The sequence below is a fragment of the Herpailurus yagouaroundi genome, unplaced genomic scaffold (genome assembly GCF_014898765.1).
Source record: "Herpailurus yagouaroundi ecotype Mexico unplaced genomic scaffold, PumYag 187, whole genome shotgun sequence".
Taxonomy (NCBI): Eukaryota; Metazoa; Chordata; class Mammalia; order Carnivora; family Felidae; genus Herpailurus; species Herpailurus yagouaroundi.
Window position 1 is genome coordinate 6184073 of NW_024412418.1, and position 20141 is coordinate 6204213.

At 38.8% G+C, this 20141-nt stretch overlaps 1 protein-coding gene across 1 annotated transcript in view; it reads left to right on the top strand.

Annotated features, from left to right (window-relative positions):
- The window catches only part of NUP160 (nucleoporin 160), a gene marked incomplete at its 5' end in the record, with an annotated part of 54578 nt that overhangs the window by 12923 nt on the left and 21514 nt on the right, over positions 1 to 20141 (top strand). Inside the window, 16 exons of the mRNA XM_040495924.1 lie at positions 2144 to 2221; positions 2478 to 2575; positions 4173 to 4257; positions 5834 to 5902; positions 9376 to 9459; positions 9805 to 9975; positions 10736 to 10835; positions 11107 to 11272; positions 11731 to 11858; positions 11948 to 12108; positions 14692 to 14825; positions 15546 to 15616; positions 16457 to 16616; positions 17212 to 17281; positions 18725 to 18823; positions 19740 to 19859. Of these exons, the coding sequence (XP_040351858.1) occupies positions 2144 to 2221; positions 2478 to 2575; positions 4173 to 4257; positions 5834 to 5902; positions 9376 to 9459; positions 9805 to 9975; positions 10736 to 10835; positions 11107 to 11272; positions 11731 to 11858; positions 11948 to 12108; positions 14692 to 14825; positions 15546 to 15616; positions 16457 to 16616; positions 17212 to 17281; positions 18725 to 18823; positions 19740 to 19859 (1794 nt within the window). The remainder of the gene's footprint in view (positions 1 to 2143; positions 2222 to 2477; positions 2576 to 4172; positions 4258 to 5833; positions 5903 to 9375; positions 9460 to 9804; positions 9976 to 10735; positions 10836 to 11106; positions 11273 to 11730; positions 11859 to 11947; positions 12109 to 14691; positions 14826 to 15545; positions 15617 to 16456; positions 16617 to 17211; positions 17282 to 18724; positions 18824 to 19739; positions 19860 to 20141) is intronic.

The window sequence follows — 20141 nt, forward strand, 5'->3', positions numbered from 1 at the left end:
GAGCATGAACAGGGGAGGGTCAGAGAGAGAGGGAGACACAGAATCTGAAACAGGCTCCAGGCTCTGAGCTGTCAGCACAGAGCCCGATGCAGGACTCAAACTCACAGACTGAGATCATGACCTGAGCCGAAGTCGGACGCTCAACCGACTGAGCCCCCCAGGCGCCCCTGTATATTTTTCTTTTAGTACTACCCTTTAGTAACTTCTGTGTTATAAAGAGAGAACCATTGTCACTCTTACCAGTTTACAGTGAATTTTCTTTTTCCAAAAAAATTACTTAAAATATCCATAAAGTATCATTTTTGAGTTTGAAATTTTTTGTTTTGGCAATAGAGTTAAATACTACACTTGAATTATTTTATAGAGTTTTGTTTTTAGTAAAAGTTAACTAGTGTTGATTTGTATTGTGCATATGTTTTAAATTATCTCTGGCACTTTGGTAAAAATATAAACTTAAAACAGGCTTCTGACCACAATGAGATACCACCTCACACCCGTGGGATGGCTATTATCCTCCCCCAAAAAACAGAAAATAGCAGTGTTGACAAGGATATGGAGAAATTGGAACCCTTGTGCACTGGTGATGGAAAGTAAAATGTTGCAGCCACTGTGGGAAACAGTATGGCAGTTCGTTAAAAAGCTAATTGTAGCATTACCCTATCTATGATCCAGCCATTCCACTTCTGGGTATATACCCCAAAGGATTCAAAGCAAGGTCTCAAAGACATTTGGGGACACCTGGGTGGCTTAGTCGTTTAAGCGCCGACTCTTGATTTCAGCATAGGTCATGATCTCATGATTGGTCATGAGATTGAGCCCCACATTGTGCTCCACACTTATAATTCTCTCTCTCTCTCCCTCTGTTCCTCCCCTGCTTGTGCTCACATGTGCATGTGCTTTCTTATTTAAAAGATAGTGTTTTCTTGTAGACAGTCCAAAAAAAAAAAAAAAATTTGTACGCCCATAGTCATCATACTATCTACAGTAGCCAAAAGGTAGAAGCAGCCCAAGTGTTCCTTGACAGATGAATGAATAAACAAAAAAGGTATATACATAAAATGGGATATTATTCAGCCTCAAGGAAGGAAATTCTGACACATGCTACAACATGGATAAACCTTGAGGATGTTATGCCAGGTGAAGTCACAAAAAGAAAATACTGTTAATATTCTACTTATATAAAGTGCCTAGAGCAGTCAAGTTCATAGCGACAGAAAGTGGAATGGTGGGTGGAAGGGTCTGGAGGGAGAAAGGAGTGTGGAGCTATTTAATGAGTATAATTTCAGTTTTACAAGATGAGAAAAGATCTGGATATAGGTTGCACAATAATGTGAATGTATTTAATACTACTGAACTGTGCTCTTAAAAATGGTTAAGATGGTAAAAAAATAAAATAAGGGGGGGGTTACAATGACAAATGTTATGTGTATTTTACCACACCTTTATAAAAATTGGTTTCTAGGGGCACCTGGGTGGTTCACTCGGTTAAGTATCCAACATCTGATTCCTAATCTTGGCTCAGGTCTTTTTTTTTTTTTTTTTTTAATTTTTTTTTTTTAGAGTGAGAGAGAGAGAGAGAGAGAGAGACAAAGCACGAGCAGGGGAGGGGCAAAGAGACAGGGAGCCACAAAATCTGAAGCAGGCTCCAGACTCTGGGCTCGAACCCATGAACTATGAGATCATGGCCTGAACCAAAGCCAGACACTCAACCTGCTGAGCTACCCAGGCGCCCCTCGGCTCAGGTCTTGATCTCAAGGTTATGAGTTCAAGCCCTGCATGGAGCTCTTGCCATGCAGGGCATGGAGCCTACTTAAAACATTTTTTTAATTGGGGCGCCTGGGTGGCTCAGTCAGTCGAGCGTCCGACTTCAGCTCAGGTCATGATCTCACGGTTCGCAAGTTCGAGCCCTGCATCAGGCTCTTTGCTGATGGCTCAGAGCCTGGAGCCTGCTTCGGATTCTGTGTCTCCCTCTTTTTCTGCCACTCCCCCACTTCTGCTCTCTCTCTCTGTCTCTCAAAAATAAACAAATGTAAAAAAATTTTTTTAATTAAAAAAATAATTGGTTTCTGAATGCTCATAACTGTTAGAAAAGTAGCACGTTGGTTTTTTTCAAGTTATGAATTATTAACTTGTGTTTTGACAGTTCTGCATTTTCCAACTGGTGAGCACTGAGAATAACCGCTATAGTCTAGATCACATTTCGTCCGTTTTCACTTCTCAGGTAGGTTGGATCATCCTTTGCATATCACTCAAGTATAAGAAAGAATTGGCTGACTTAACTATGTTGTAAAGGGACGGAAATCTTAAAATGAAATATTTACTGATAGATGCAGACCAAATTTCATTTGAGTTTTACCAAGTTCGTGTGGTACTATCTTCTGTTTTTATGCTTTTGACCTCCTATTAATACAAATTTAAGTTGCTGTAAGCTATTCCTCTTTCATATTTTAACCCCTTTCCCCCACATTTCCTCCTAGGAGACACTGATTGACTTTGCCTTAACCTCTACGGATATCTGGGCCCTGTGGCATGATGCTGAGAACCAAACTGTTGTGAGATACATCACCTTTGAGCAGTATGGATCACTTCCTCTGTCGTCTTGCCTCACCCCTAGGGGCTCCATTCTAAGAAAGCAAGAGAGCTTGTTATGTAGAACCGAAGTCAAGTGTTTGCATTTAAAGGATTCAGTCCTGGGTTTGCCTACTGTTAACTATTTTCCAAAATTCCTCCTTTTACATTTTGTGATGTTTCCTACCTTTTGGTTTTAGAACAAAATGAAGGATTCTTAGGGTTGGAATGAGATGAAATACCCTATTTCTTGGGAGCAATAGCACCTATCTAAAATACTTCTAATTTGGGAGTTTACTCTGCTTCTGAGCAGACTATTTCCAATACCCACAACTTCCAAAAGATACTGCAGCCCCTTAGGGTTCTCAATTTTCTCATCATAAGAGAAATTGATTGCACAAGTATAGTGCTCTTCAAACTTTTTTGTTTTAAACAGGAAACCCTTTTTTTCAAAAGATAATGAACTCCAATATATAAAACTAGTATTTTGTGAGAATAAAATTATAACACAATTTAATGTTATTGTTGGTTATCTCTAATATTAGATATATTTGGTCTCTAATATTTTAATGTACATAATAGTTTTAAATGTTTTAATAGCTACAAAACACATTTGAAAAAAATTTCTTAATCAGATACTTATATACTCCTGAAACACCCTGTGCAGGATTCCCTGGAATATAGCTTAATGTCTTTGGAACTAAACTAATTGAACTTTAGGGATCCCTCATAATCAGTCCTGTACTCTAGACTAGAACTATAGGGATAGTTGCCCCAGATGGTTGAGCCACATCTCAGATAATATGAGCGTACTCCTTATAGATGGCATTCAAACAAAGTGGTAATAAGCAAAGAATCGTATCAGATAAGAGTATGAGTCCACTTGTGAAATTTAGCTGTGACAAAGCCTTACTTTTCCCATCTACAAAATGTGGGTGATACGTCCTTCAAAATTACCATAAGGCTTATAAGAATAATATCCTTAACTGTGCCTAGCATAATATCTAATAATAGTAAATGCAAAATAAAAGTTAGCTATTGTTTGTAGATTTGTGGTTAGAGTGTTCATTTCAGGAAGATGCCTGTTAAAACTGGTAAGAGCAAGGGCACACTTGGCCGGCATAGTGGAGCGTGGGACTCTTGATCTTGGGGTTGTAGGTTCAAGTCCCATGTTAGGTGTAAAGATTACTTTAAAATAACATTCTCTCAAAAATAAACATTAAAAAAAAAAAATTAAGGGGCTTCTGGGTGGCTCAGTCGGTTGAGCGTCCAGCTTCGGCTCAGGTCATGATCTCACGGTTTGTGAGTTCGAGCCCCGCGTCGGGCTCTGTGCTGACCGCTCAGAGCCTGGAGCCTGTTTCAGATTCTGTGTCTCCCTCTCTCTCTGCTCCTCCCCCGCTCGTGCTCTCTGTGTCTCTCTCTCTCTCAAAAATAAACATTAAAATAACATTAAAAAAAAAAAAAACTGGTAAGAGCACTTCTATAAAGCCAGACTGTTGACAATAAATTTTACTCATTTATTTTGAAATCTTCAGTAGATCAACAGCATCAGCTTTTAGTCATCATTTTTATGTAGACTGATGGCCTTTTTTGTTTCCCTATAGTAATGTTGCAGGTCAATGGAATTCAGTTTTTATGCACTCTCTGCCAGAGGAAGAGATCATTATCAGAGATGATCAAGACCCCAGAGTAAGCAACATTAAAGTCTTATGTAAGAGGATGATTTACCCTGATCATTAGTTTGAGAAGAACCAGGTGTATTAGTCCGAATTCTTTCAGCTGCACGTGAAAGAAACCCACCTCAAACTGACTTAAGCTTAAAAGGAAAATATTTGTGCAGCTGAGAAGCGGAGAGTTACCTGGCTTCACCCAAGGCTGGAACAGTGCCACAATGCCTTCAGGGCTTGATTTCTCCTTTGTATTTTGTTTTCCTTCTTGTTGGGTTTATTCTCAGGCAGGCTCCCTGAGCCTATGCATTGTGTGAACTACGCGTTCTATGGACCCCAGAGGAGAGGGAGAACCACTGTCCCTGGTCCTGAAGTAGACTCTCATTGGCCTGGCTTGAGCAGTGTGCTGATTTCTGACACAGTCACTCTGATCAGAAAGAATAGAATAATCTGCCTTAGCATGAGAAACATGTCCAACGTGCACCTTGTTCTTGTAGAGGTGGTGAAGTTAGTTGAGTATGGGGAATATGGGTAGAGGAGGAATGGTTCCCCCAGAGGAAGGTAGGGATTTGTTAGTAAAAGAAGGGTAATGGATCCTGGGTAGGCATAAACACTAGGTGTCCACTAGTGTTTATAACCATGTTGGTACATGCATAGAAGCTAGAAATCAAATAAATTCTGCTAACAGTATATGCTATGAGGAAAATAACTTTAAAATGCAATTGGGGTGCCTGCATGGCTCAGTGGGTTGAGAGTCCCAACACTTGATCTCATCCTTGGTCTTGATCTCAGGGTCATGAGTTCAAGCCCCGCATTGGGCTCCACACTGGGCATGAAATCTCTTTTTAAAAAGATGATAATTCCATAGAGAGCAAAACAGGCCAGTCTCCCTATTTTTCAGAGATATCCTCAGGTTAAGAAGAAGAGAAAAAGGCATCAGTTGATGCCTTTATGTTAAATGAGGTTGAAGATTATGGGCCCTGGGTCACCCCCCAGAACCCCAGGAGAAGGAAGGAAACTTGAGTGAAGATTAGTCAGATTTGCTACTTCCTGGCAAATGTGAATTGTGAAATTTGGGTAAAATATTTGGGCAACTTAAGACTTTCCGTTTTTCTTCTCTCTACTTCATCTTCCAAGTAGTGACAGTTTATTGCATGTTTTGTTTGTTTTTACATGTAATGCCTATTGGTTCCTTTTATATGTGAGACATAAGATGATTACTTTATGGATGGTGGAGAAACCAGTTTAGCTTAATTGTTCTCTTACCAGTGTGTATCACAAATAAACCTGTGTTCGCCTTTCCATATAAGGTTGGCATTTCACATGCTATGTTTTCCAGTGGAACCCAGTAAAGTACTCCATGAGGAACACGCTGATTTCCTTATAGTATGCCTAGTTGGCTCAAACACACTGTAGTCTCTTCCTTAATGTGAAAATATAGAACTGCTCTAGTACTTGGTATTGCTCAAATACAGAAGGGCCATGTTTTTATAATGGAAACTCAAGTGTTGGCGCTAATGTGATTAATTCTTCCTTCAAATTTTTCCAAATTTTACCTATTTAGGATGATACTAATTTTTGTTTTACTGTTCTAACAGGAGATGTATTTGCAGACTCTATTTACACCAGGACGATTCATAAATGCAGCTTTATGTAAAGCTTTACAGGTCAGCAAGAAAAGATTTAATGTTTATTTAAGACTGTCTCTTGTATAGTCATTGTATAATTAATAATTAATATTAACTTTTGTTTTATATACACAAAACAAACATTTTTGCAGTTACATATGCATGTGTTTATAAATGTCAGTGTAATTTTTTTTTATGTTTTTTTCCACTAAATAAGACTCCCAACAGGAAGGTAGAATTGTGGGTACTTTCCCAATGACTACTGAAGCATACTAGTAGTTGAAAGAGAAATGTGTGCTTACACTATTGTAAAAAGATCCCATACTATACTGCATATAATCTCTGTACTTGAAAGAAATTTAAAATGTTTTCTTCGTTAGTTTTGATAGTACTCTACGTTTACCTTTTTGTTAATACAATGGAGGTCTGACATGTTCAGATTCAAGAAAAATCTGAAAATTGAATCTTCAAAGTCACATGGCTTAAGAGATACTTAATGCTTTATAAAAAGATTCTTTACCTTAAAGTCACTTAGAGGGGCACCTGGGTGGCTCAGTCAGTTAAACATCTGACTCTTCGTTTTCGGCTCAGGTCATGATCTCACAGATTGTGAGTTCGAGCCCTGCATTGGGCTCCAAGCTAACAGTGCTTTGGATTTTCTCCCCCCCTACCCCTCCCCTGCTTGCACACCCTCTCTCTCTCTCTCAAAATAAATAAACTTTAAAAACAAAATTAAAGGGGCGCCTGGGTGGCTCAGTTGGTTCAGCATCTGACTTTGGCTCAGGTCATGATCTCGCTGTCTGGGAGTCCGAGCCCCATGTCAGGCTCTGTGCTGACAGCTCAGAGCCTAGAGCCTGCTTTGGATTCTGTGTCTCCCCCTCTCTCTGCCCCTCCCCTGCTCACACTCCATGTGTCTGTCTGTCTCTCTCTGTCTCTCTCTCTCTCAAAATAATAAATAAACATTTAAAAAAATTTTTTTTAATTAAAAAAAAATAAAGTCACTTAGGCTTCCTTAAATTGCCAGTTAGTTCGTGGATTTGAAATAGAATCGTGGGGCACCTGAGTCAGTAGAGCCTGCAACTCTTTATCTCAGGATTGTGAGTTCGAGCCCCATATTGGGTGTGGAAATTACTTAAAAACAAAATCTTGGGGTGCCTGGGTGGCTCAGTAGGTTAAGTGTCCAATTCTTGGTTTTGGCTCAAGTCATGATCTCGTGGTTCATGGGATTGAGCCCCGAGTCGGGCTATGTGCTGACAGCAAGGAACCTGCTTGGGATTCTTTCCCTCCCTCTCTGTCCCTTGGTGCCCACACATGCGCATTCTTTCTCTCTCTCTCAAAAATAAATAGGGGTTCCTAAGTGGCTCAGTCAGTTAAGCACCTGACTTTGGCTTAGGCCATGAATTTGGGCCCCACCTCGGGCTCTCCACTGTCAGTGCAGAGCCCACTTCAGATCCTCTGTCTCCCTCTCTCTCCCTCCCTCCCTCCCTCTCTCTCTCTCTCTCTCTCTCTCTCTCTCTCTCTCTCTCTGCCCCTCCCCAGCTCATGTGCTCTCTGTCTCAAAAATAAACATTTAAGGAAACTTTTAAAAATAAATTAATTAAATATGATAATCACTCATAGACTTGAAAGACCCCTTAGAATCTCCTAACCTGACCCTCCACACAAAGAAACACCTTCTGAGGCTTTTAACAGACAGCTTTTCAGCTTCTAATTGTCTCTGCCTCCAGTGACAAGTTTCTCACTGGCTCTTGTGGAGTTCTTGTTCCTGAGCTGTATAATTTAAAACTTCTTCCCATTTGGATCAAATTTAGTCCCCATGCTTTTGGTGAATTCTTTCTTTTGGAACTTCATAGAACATGTTTCTCTTCTAGAAAGCAACTTTTCAAATATTTCAAGAATCTTTCCGTATTGTCTTTCTCCAAGTACACGCAGTGCCTTAACTTTCTCTCAGGTGATACCATTTATAGACCCTTGACCTTTCCGTTACATACATTCTTAAATATCTGGCTATTACATGTTTTCTGTTTTCTCTCTGATAGAACTTCAGTGTGACATGATCACTCTCTCCAAGATGGTTCGTTTGTTTGCTTAAGTTTATTGGTTTATCGGGGCGCCAGGGTGGCTCAGTCGGTCAAGTGTCGACTTCGGCTCAGGTCGTGATCTTATAGTTCGTGAGTTCTAGCTCCACTTTGGGCTCACTGCTCTCTGCACAGAGCCTGCTTCGGATCTGCTCTTTCCCTCTCTCTTTACCCCTCCCCTGCATGTGCACGCACTCTCTCTCACAAAAATGAATAAACATTTAAAAATAATGATAAAGTTTATTTAGAGAGAGAGCACTCCAGCAGAGGAGGGGCAGAGAGAGAATCCCAAGCAGGCTCCATGCTGTCAGCACAGAGTCCAACATAGGGCTGGAACTCACAAACCGTGAAATCATAACTTGAGCCAAAGTCAACAGTCAAACGCTTAACTGACTGAGCCATCCAGGTGCCCCCAAGATGTTTTTTCTTTTCCTCTCATCAGCCTTCTTCCTTGTTAACAACAATTAAGTGTGTATTTCTTTTTTTTTTTTTAATTTTTTTTTTCAACGTTTATTTATTTTTGGAACAGAGAGAGATAGAGCATGAACGGGGGAGGGGCAGAGAGAGAGGGAGACACAGAATCGGAAACAGGCTCCAGGCTCTGAGCCATCAGCCCAGAGCCTGACGCGGGGCTCGAACTCCCGGACCGCGAGATCGCGACCTGGCTGAAGTCGGACGCTTAACCGACTGCGCCACCCAGGCGCCCCAATGTGTGTATTTCTTATGGTATCTCCTGCACACGGAGATATTAAACAATCACTAAAGACATTTATTAAATGCTTTCCTTTAGGAGAGTCATTCGTAGTAGAGTGGCCAGCCACATGACTACTCTGGCTTGCTTTTATACCAGTCTCAGGGAGTATGTGTTTAACATCATTTTATAACTTCCCTCCAGCTAAGCAATGGCCTTTCCAGGGCTTTTTGCTTTTTTTAGTAATCCAAATGTATCCTGTTATATAATTCTGTCAGATTCATGGATATCTATAGTTCGTTCTGGTCTATAGAAATGATTTCAGAGGTGCCTGGGTGGCTCAGTTGGTTAAGCATCTGACTTCAGCTCAGGTCACGATCTCACAGTTCGTGGGTTCGAGCCCCACATTGGGCTCTGTGCTGACACCTCAGAGCCTGGAGCCTACTTTGGACTCCTTGTCTCCCTCTCTCTCTCTGCCCCTATCCCCTCATGCTCTATCTCTCTCTGTCTCTCAAAAATAAATAAATATTCTTCAAATAATTTTTTAAAAAGAAATGATTTTAAACTTGCTATGATTTTACTTATAGAAATTATTTGCATAGCATTAGAAGTAGATGGGTATTTTAGGCATGTTCAGTTTCTATTGTATAGTTACGTATTGCCTCCGTGCCTTCTAAACTGAAGTTTTTTTCATTCAGTTTTGGATGATATATAATACTCTAAAATGTCTCTCTTAATTTTAGATTTTCTGTCGAGGAACTGAGAGGAATTTAGATCTTTCCTGGAGTGAACTGAAGAAAGAAGTCACTTTAGCTGTTGAAAGTGAGGTGAGGTTTGGGTAGAGAACAAATGATAATTTCTTGATATAGGGTAGATTGGTACTGGGGAATTGTTCAAATAGTTCACTGCACCTTGTTAGTAGGAAGTATAAATATTTAAACCTTTTAATTAGAGAATTATATATATATATGTGTATGTGTATGTATATGTGTGTATATATATATATATATATATATATATATATATATATATATATAAAATCTATGGCATGTAAGGCCTAAGGGATATTCATTTGGTTATAATTTAGTAAAATGATATTAGGCAGTTAGGTTTTGGAGGAGAAAGATCCCAAATGGTATTAACAGTTTCTTTTTTGTCTTCTTCTTTGCCAGCTCCAAGGAAGTGTAACAGAGTATGAATTTTCCCAGGAGGAATTTCGAAATTTACAACAGGAATTCTGGTGCAAGTTCTATGCCTGTTGTCTTCAGTACCAAGAAGCCCTCTCTCATCCTCTTGCCCTGCATTTGAATCCACACACAAACATGGTGTGCCTACTGAAAAAAGTAAGGGAGCTAAAGCTAATCCTTAATCGTCTAATCCTTTAGACGATTCAGTGGATCTTTCAGAGTATCAGTCTGTTGTATGTTGTAGTTAGCTTTTAAGGACTTTGTATTTTTTTTCTTAGAATTCTAGTTCATTTGTATTTAGATAGTCTCCTGCATTATTTATAATTTTCTTGCATTTTATTTTCTTTATCTTATTATATATTGATTTCACATTTAAAGAGCTACAGGAATAGCACAAAGAACTTTTGTATACCCTTCTTCCAGATTCATCGTTTGTTAACTGCCATTTACTTTCCTTCCTTCTATACGTTTTTTTCTTCCTGGGCCACTTGGGAGTTAGTTGTAGACATTATGCCCCTTTGTCCTTAAATATTTTACCACGTATCTTAAGAACAGAGTATCCTTACGTAACCACAGCACAATTTAAAGATCAGGTAACTCGATATTGATATGGTATCATACAGTTACATTCTGATTCTACCAATTGTGCCCATAATTTTTCCTCTTGATTAGGGTCTGATCCAAGATCTTGGATATGTTTGGTTGTCATGTTCATTTAGCTTAATCTAGGGCTTTTGTCAACCTTTCTTAGTCTTTCATGACCTTGATATTTTTGGAAGACCATACCTGTTTTATAAAGTGTCCCTCAGCCTGGATTTGTCTGGTATTTTCTGCTGATAAGAATCTGGTCTCAATTTTTTTTACACGTATAAACATTAATTGAAAAAAAGTATAACTGGAAGATTTATATTTCCAGGGGTACCTGTCTTTCCTTGTGCCTTCCTCCTTAGTGGATCATTTGTATCTCCATCCTGATGACGACCTTTTGGCCGAGGATGAGGCAGCCATATCTGATGGTAATAATAATTACTGTGACCATATTTAGCCCCTTCCTACATGAACCCTGTGCTTTGTTTCAACTGGATGCAAAAAACATTGATTGCCACTATGACCTCTCCTGGTCAGTTTACCACAATATAGATGCTATAAGGAAAACTGAAGAGACCTAAGCATCTCTAAGACTTCAGATAGATTCTTGGCATTTAATTATTAATATTTTATTTTAGTATAATGTTAATCAGTAGCTCTTCATTGGCTTGAGTCGTGAATATTAACTTTCTCTTACAGATGTGGAAGTTGCTCGGGACGTCATGTGTCTTATAAAATGCCTTCGGCTGATTGGAGAGTCAGTAACTATGGACATGTCAGTAATGATGGAAATGAGTTGTTACAACCTACAGTCTCCAGAAAAGGCTGCAGAACAGATTCTGGAAGATTTGATCACTATTGATGTGTAAGGAGAATTTAGGGTAAAGTGCATTTCCTAATGAAAATTCAGCAATTTTTAGTGCCAGTGTCAGGTTTTTAATGTACATTCAAGTACGGACAATAGTGGCTTATGGATAAAGTGAGCTGTCATAGTTCTAAATAGGTGTTTCCCCTTTTAAGCAAAATCTAACATATGAATTCAGATCTGGAAGCTAACTCATAAGTTATGGTCAGTTAAACTACTAACTAAGCTATGAATTCTAAAACAGAAAAGTATTTTCTCACATTCATTTTCTGTCATTTCTGAAAAAATGAGGAAAAATTCTCTATATGAAGTAAAGGTATCTTATATGCCGGAGTGATTATCTCCATTTCTTTATTGTGTAGCTGGTCTTCCTGTTTCATAGAGCATTTAGTTTACGGAACATAAACAGTCTGCGTTACCTATTCTCAGTAGTAATGGTTTTCTAATTGTCCTTCTAGAGAAAATGTGATGGAGGATATTTGCAGTAAGCTACAAGAGATCAAGAACCCAGTCCATGCCATTGGGCTACTTCTACGGGAGATGGATTACGAGACAGAAGTAGAAATGGAAAAGGGGTTCAATCCAGGTAAATGACAAAAAGCAAACATGTCTCTGATTTAGAGAAAGCAATTTAACTTCTTCTAACTTTTCCTTTTTTTTTCCTCTTAATCATAGCTCAGCCTTTGAATATTCGGATGAATCTTTCCCAGCTATATGGTGGCAGCACAGCAGGATATATTGTGTGCAGAGGTGTGTGCAAAATTGCCAGCACTCGCTTCCTCATCTGCCGAGACCTTTTGATCTTACAGCACCTATTATTGAGGCTGGGCGATGCGGTAAGTATGGCTTGAAGGAAAACTTGTAAAATCTACTCACACAGAGCAGAATGTCAGCCCTATGAGCGCAGACTTTTGTCTTTGTCCACTGCTCTGTCACCTATGTTTGACCTGTAGTAGGTGCTCTATAAATATTCGTTGAATTAAGAATGAGTAAACAGTATAATCTAAAATTACAAATTAAGAACGTATATGAAGTGGGGCGCCAGGATGGTTCAGTCAGAAGAGCCTGTGACTCTTGACCTCGGGGTCATCAGTTCGAGTCCATCCCATTTGGGGTATAGAGATTACCTTTAAATAAATAAGTAAATACATACATACATACATACATACATACATAAACAAACAAACTTTTTTTTAAAAAGTACATAAAGGGGTGCCTGGGTGGCTCAGTCAGTTAAGCGTCCGACTTCGGCTCAGGTCATGATCTCGCGGTTCATGGGTTCGAGCCTCGCATCAGGCTCCGTGCTGACAGCTCAGAGCCTGGAGCCTGCTTCGGATTCTGTGTCTCCCTCTCTCTCTGACCCTCCCCTGCTCATGCTCTGTCTCTCTCTGTCTCAAAAATGAATAAACGTTAAAAAAAATGTTTTTAAGTACATAAAGCAGATTATTTTATAATTAACCTTTGTATATACAACAGTGGGGAAATTTCCCCAGATGGCTTTCCCCAAATTTAATATTGTTACTAACTACTCTGCATGTGGTAGCAAGGTACCATTTAGTGTGGAGAAAAGAGGAAAAAGAAGAAAAAGAATTCTCTTTCTGCAGTACAGAATTTAGCCTAAGCACGTTTTTGAGATGGCAGTGTCTTTGAGGTCCTCCCAACTCTATTCTGTGCTTCCTTTTCCATCCTAGTCTTCTTAGGCCACCAGACTCTTGTCCGATAGTCCTTGTCTCTCACCCTACTGAAAGTTCCATGTTTGGAGATTGCCTTTCCACCCTCATGCAAAAGTCCCACTTGTCTCTCAGGTGGTCATCTCACACGAACCTGACCTGAGGAAGCAGTCTAGTTATCTCATGTTAATATGTAAATAACTGAAAGGTGTTTGGGGCTCTCAGAACTAGTCATACTTTTTTTTTTTTTTTAATGTTGTTTTATTTATTTTGAGAGAGAGCACAAGTGAGGGAGGGGCAGAGAGAGGGGGAGAGAGAGAATCCCAAGCAGGCTCCGCGCTGTCGGCATGGAGCCCAACTCAGAGCTCAGTCTCACAAACTGTGAGATCATGACCTGAGCCTAAACCAAGAGTTGGACACTTAATCAACTGAGCCACCCCGGCCCCCCTGTTTGTACTTTTTAAGCCAGAATTTATTAGCCCAAATATATTGATAATGGTAGAATTTCGGGTAAAAATAAGGAAAAACATTTAGGAAGATGATTTGTTTAAGCCACCAAAGAGAAACAGGAACCTTTCCTGAGAGGCCATTACTTAAGGCAGCCATTATTAAGTTCTTCTCAATCTTTGTAGAATCTTCCATTTCTTCAGGGTTTTTAGTGGGGTTTTTTGTTTAATTATAACCATTGTTTTTTTCTAAATACAGAAGTAATGGATGTTCTTTATAGAACCTTTATATGTAAGCCTCTCTAAACAAAAAGAAATTAAAATTCCTCTGTAATTGACCCAGCTGATAACCGCTGTTTACTTACATTTTAGTGTATATCCTTTTTTCTCCTATGCAAATGTTTTGTTTCCATTATTTCTAGAATTAGAATATGCTACATGGTATTTTTGGAATCTAATTGTTTTCTACTTTACACACCTCATCTGCATTTTCACATGTCATTAAGTATTCTTCTACAAAATTATTTTTTTAAAGTTCCCTACACAGTTTTAATTTATTCAGCCATTCCCATCTGTGGCCTGCCAGGTTGTTGCCAGTTTTTCCCTCCTACCTAAATACTTTTGTACACCTCTGACTATATCTCTAAGATAAATTCTCAGAACTAGAATTGATTGGTCACACACTATGCCCCTTCCTTTTTTTTTAATTTATTTATATTAAGAGAGAGCACGAGAGAAAGGGAACAGAGGGGCATAGAGAAAGGGAGAGAGAGAATCCCAAGCAGGCTCCACACTGCACATCCATGCAGAGCCTGATGCGGAGCTCAATCTCACAAACCGTGAGATCGTGACCTAAGCCAAAATCAAGAGTCGTACCCTTTTATCCACTGACCGAGTCACCCAGGCACCCCAGGCTATGCACATTTTTAAGGCTTTGGGTGGTTTTGCCAAATTTTCCTCTAATGTTCATAATTGTCTTTACCCAAGGCTAATAGCATAAAGAAAGGCTAGATATCCCTGTTCCTGTTCTTGAATTCTAAACCCACACATTCAATGAAAGTTACACTTTTGTTGTTTTCTCTTTCACTATCAGCATTTTTGCACTATTAAATATTTGGGTAGCTATTTTTGCTATGCTAAAATTTAATGAGTGTGTTGCCTTTATTTATGTACATATGTTGCTTTTTTTTTTGTATGCCCTTTGTAACTGTGTTTTGTTATTTATTTTACCTCCACCTGACCCTTAAGAGTTATCATCACTAATCACTGTGTCCCGTCTCACCCACCCACCCATCATGTATAGGTGATCTTGGGAGCTGATCAGCTCTTTCAAGCCCAGCAAGACCTACTGCACCGAACCTCTCCTCTCCTCTTATGTTATTATCTCATTAAGTGGGGAAGTCAGTGCTTAGCAACTGATGTTCCAGTTGACACACTGTGAGTTTCATTATTCTAATTATTTTTAAAATAAATTGCAAGTTTGATTAGTTTTTTCATCATTTTCAAAAAATTGTAAACATAATGCAGTAACATGATTTGCCTTTAAAATTCAGAGAGCTTTAGATGCTTCATTTTCTAAAGGTTGAAGACAACTTATAAGAATCAAAATACCAAGTATGTATTTATTATACGTATAGCATTTTGAAAAGAAAAAATGTTTATTCTGAAGTGGAAGTGGAAAATATATGTCATTTCTAAAATTTGTCTTAAAAAAAAAAATTTGTCTTAAAAACTGTCGAGATAGGTGACTTTTCACAAACACCCACTTTTTTAATGCTTATTTAAAATCGAAGTATAATTGACACACAATGTTACATTAGTTTGGGGTGTACAGTTATTACATGTGTGTGTGTTTAACGTAAAGATAAATCCTACTGAGGGCAAAATAGTTAGATGAGGTCGCAGGGAAAGTCGGACCACACACAAAAACATACCAGTTATTAAAGGTAGGCTGAGCTTCCTTTATAACCAAAATAAAAAGGGAAATCTATTACTTACTAGATTTACATTTTCAATATAAGATAAACCATCCTGTTTGGCAGTGTTCTTTCAGTAGAACTTTGATGTGCAACTTACTAATCAAATTGACAGTGTTCCTGGTAGGAGAGCTTGTTGAAGCAATGTTTTTGTAGAACTACTGTCTCTTTGTTCTCACAGGGAGTCCAACCTCCAACACTTGTCAGTACTGGAACTAACAGACTCTGGTGCTGTAACGGGAAATAAGTTTGGTAAGGACTAGTCTGTGCATGCGTTTGATTTTAAATTGGGCTTTTATTGCATATTCATTAAAGTCCTTTGCCACCTTTGCTGCAGAAAGATTAGGTAAGCTCTGCTTTCATTTGGGGAGGTTAATAAGCTGGCTGTGACAGGGAGTCCATGAAACCCCGTGAAGCCCAAATCAGGCATTAATTAAGGGTGTTGTGCATATGAAAATATGTACGTGTGTATTGCTGCTTTTCCATTGCTTATTAATGCTCCAGTGATTAATTCAACAAAATTATTTTTTAAATTTACTAAGTTCATGGTAGCTTTCATAATCTTGTCTTAATAAAAATTCAAGAGGCGTCATCTCTCATGCTGAAGAACCATTCTGGAGAATTTGTTTTATATTATTTTGGTAAAAAACTTGGAATCTTGGGGCACCTGGCTGGTTTAGTCAGTAGAGCATGTGACTCTTGATCTCAGGATTGTGAGTTCGAGCCCCATGTTGGGTGTAGAGATTATAAATAAATAAACTTTAAAAAACAAAAACAAAAACGTGGAATCTTGAGACCATATTTAATGTAAACACTTCCTAAGGAAGATGCTTAGCTGCAGTGAGGTCAGTGAAAAAAAGAAACGAGTGCAATGTTGATTTAAGTGACTTTTTTTTTGCATTTGTATAGTACTGCACACTTTACAAACTGCTTTTATTTATATTGCCATTAATGACACCCATGGTACATTTCATGTTTTGAAATAATAAATGTTCTTTATTACAGATATAACATGAATTGGTAGACTATCTTAATTGAAAATTGATATTACTGTCATAAATTGGTGATTGTCATAATTTTTTTCTTTTCAAGTATCTAGCCCTCAGACAATTGTGGAATTATTCTTCCAAGAAGTTGCAAGAAAATACATCATAGCCCATCTCTTCTCTCAACCAAAGGCACCTCTGAGCCAAACTGGGTTGAATTGGCCTGAGATGATTACTGCAGTTACCAATTATTTATTGCAGCTTCTGTATCCTTTTATTTAAAAGCCAGTTAGAAGGTTTTTTCTGTCTAAATAGTCGAAGACTCTTCTATTCTCCCTGTATAATGAAGTTTTTTAATAAGGTTGAGTGCTATTCCCCCAACAAGAAATAATAATATTTACTATCAGATGTCCTAGTTTTTATTTTCCTCAGGAGTTAGCCAGATTTTATTGGTACACAAATATGTAATACTTAGATCTCTTTTACAACATTATACGTGTATCAGGTATTTATTGAATGGCTCTGTACATCAGGCACTATGTGGTAGATGCTGGGTGTCCCACGGGCATCAAGAGTATGTGCAATACACCAGAGTTAGAAGTGATCGTCCAGGGATGAAATACGTGCTTTAGCCCCTAGTTAACTGAGGTCTGAGTTAGGTAACTGGCTTTTAGTGTATAGCCTTTAAACTATATTTGTCTTATATTAAGGTTATATAGTTATGTGGAAAGAACATGTGCTCTAACCCCTTCTCTTTACCTTCTTTTTAAAAAATTAAGTCATTACATGGTGTTTGATGCCCAATATGTATATGATTTAAAGTTTTGCCAAAGAAAAAAAATCTCCTTATCCAGTGACTAGATGGCCTAGCAATCCTGGTTGTCTCTTTATGGAATGTTTGATGGCCAATTGTCAGTATGTACAGTTGCAGGTGAGTACTGTTGAATACTTCTGGTTTTGTTTTGGTTTTTGTTTTAGTCTTTATTTTTGAGAGAGATAGAGACAGAGTGCAAGTGAGGGAGGAACAGAGAAAGAGAGAAGGAGACACAGAATCCAAAACAGGCTCCAGGCTTAGCTGTCAGCACAGAGCCCGACACGGAGCTCATGAGCCATGAGTTCATGACCTCGGCTGAAGTTGGATGCTTAACCTCCTGAACCACCCAGGTGCCCCAAATATTTCTGGTTTAGTCGTTCTTTTAAAGAATGGGATTTCTGGAATTTTAAATGTTACCTGCATTTTAATTGGCTGATAAAAAGAGCCACAATAATTTAAACTTGACTTCACCAAAACATACTCCAGAAAATCTCCAGAGAGATTTTCTTTATGTACTTCTCTCTTGACATATCATTCCTAACATTTTTTTCTAGAGTATCTTGACTTGTTTTTTAATCCTATTAGGCTCTCAAAAAAAAAAAAAAAATTTATGTTTATTTATTTTTGAGAGAGAGAGAGCAAGCCGGGGAGGGGCAGAGAGAGAGGGAGACACAGAATTTGAAGCAGGCTTCAGGCTTTGAGCTGTCAGCACACAGCCCAACATGGGGCTCGAACCCACAAACTGTGAGATCAAGATCTGAGCTGAAGTTGGACGCTTAACCAACTGAGACACCCAGGTACCCCCTATTAGGTTCTCTTTATAGTAAAACAAACATAACGTTGTCTTTATATAAATCCTTTACAGGATGGGCACCTGGATAGCTCATTCAGTTAGGCAGTCTGACTCTTGGTTTCAGGTCAGGTCATGATCTCATGGTTCCTAGGTTCATGCCCCAAATCGGGCTCCATGCTGGCAGTGCAGAGCCTGCTTGGGCTTTTCTTTCCCTGTCTGCCCCTCTGTTGCTCGCATGCACTTGCTCTCAAAATAAACAAATAATTTTTTTTTTTTTTTAGTTTTTTTTGTTTTGTTTTTTGTTTTTAAGTTTTACAGAGTGTGTGCATACAAGCGTGGGAGGGACAGAGAGAGAATCAGGGCTCGAACTTCAGAAACGGGAGATCATCACCTGAGCTGAAACAAGAGTCCGATGCTGAACCAACTGAGGCACCCAGGTGCCCCGATAAATAAACTTTAAAAAAAAATCCTTTACAGGAATCTAGTCATTGAACCAGTAAATAATAAAGTTGGGAAATTGCTGAATTGGAAAAGCATATGTGTGTTTATGTGTGTTGGTATTATTGAGTTTTGTTCACGTTTTTAAAGTGTATAACTTAATACAAGAATAGATTAACAGAATTAGATTTTAACTTCTGGATGATTTCAGGAAATACTTTTCTGTTGATTGACCACTATCTTTTCTCCCTCTGTGAAGAGCTTGGGGGTGGTTATCGCATTAAATAGCACTTACTTTCTAATCAGAAAGCACCTTTTATGCCTTTCAGGATTATATTCAACTGCTCCATCCCTGGTGTCAAGTCAACATTGGTTCCTGTCGATTTATGCTGGGACGTTGTTACCTGGTTACAGGAGAAGGACAGAAGGTAAATTGTATTCAAATGATGAACCTACTTCAGTGCAAAGAGGACAGTTAGTCTCCATCTAACTAGGTGAGGGGGGATGGGGTGGCACAGAATCCTCTAAGGATAAAGACAACTAATGCCAGCAAGAGCCATGTGGGGGTTGTTCAGCTTTCTTGTACTTTTGCAAATTAGTTAGAACATAGGAAAACATGAAGAAGAAAACATTAAAATCCTTTTGCCCCGGGATAAATTTTGTAAATGAAATTTATTACTCGATTACTTTGTTTTTATTACATATTTTTTTAAATGTTATGCTGCTTTCTTCCCCCATTGTGGTAGTTTATCTAATTTGTTCCCTTACATCCTATTAATGTACATTTTCAGACATGCAGGAAAGTTTAAAGACTTATAATAAACAATCATATACTCACCACTCAAATTCTACAAATATTAACATATTAGTATGCTTATATTAATTTTCTTATTAAAGTTTACCTTTTAATAGCATTTAAGTTGAAAAGTGAGATAAAGAAAAATATTAAATAACGTGTCAGAGGGGTGCCTGGGTGGCTCGGTCGGTTGAGCTTCTGACTTTGGCTCAGGTCATAGTCTCACAGTTCGTGAGTTTGAGCCCCGCGTCAGGCTCTGTGCTGACAGCTCAGAGTCTGGAGCCCACTTTGGATTCTGTGTCTCCCTCTCTCTCTGCCCCTCCCAACTTGTGCTCTGTCTCTCAAAAATGAATAAACATTAAAAAAAAAAAAACAAACTTTAAATAACGTGTCAGAATTTAGAATAGCAGAAAATGTAAATGTAGTCAACAGTCTTTCTTTTTTGGCTTTCCTTTAGCACCTGAACCCACACCCACCCACCTTAATTGTTAGCACTTAGAATTGAAACAGTCCATTATAAGTCATTTTGTATCCTTTTACTTCTCCAGGCTCTCCAATGCTTCCGCCAGGCAGCATCTGAAGTGGGCAAAGAGGAATTCCTGGATCGCTTGATTCGCTCAGAGGATGGGGAGATTGTATCCACCCCCAGGATGCAGTATTATGATAAGGTACATTGTGGCTTGGTTTGGTCTTTCTTACCTGTGTAAAAATGTATCTGAAATAATGGCTTTGGTATTGGGGGAGAAAAATAATGTGAAAATTAAGTCATTCCCGGGGCACCTGGGTGGCTCAGTCGGTTAAGCGTCCGACTTCGGCTCAGGTCATGATCTCGCGATTCATGAGTTCGAGCCCCGTGTCGGGCTCTGTGCTGACCGCTCAAAGCTTGGAGCCTGTTTCAGATTCTGTGTCTCCCTCTCTCTCTCTGACCCTCCCCCGTTCATGCTCTGTCT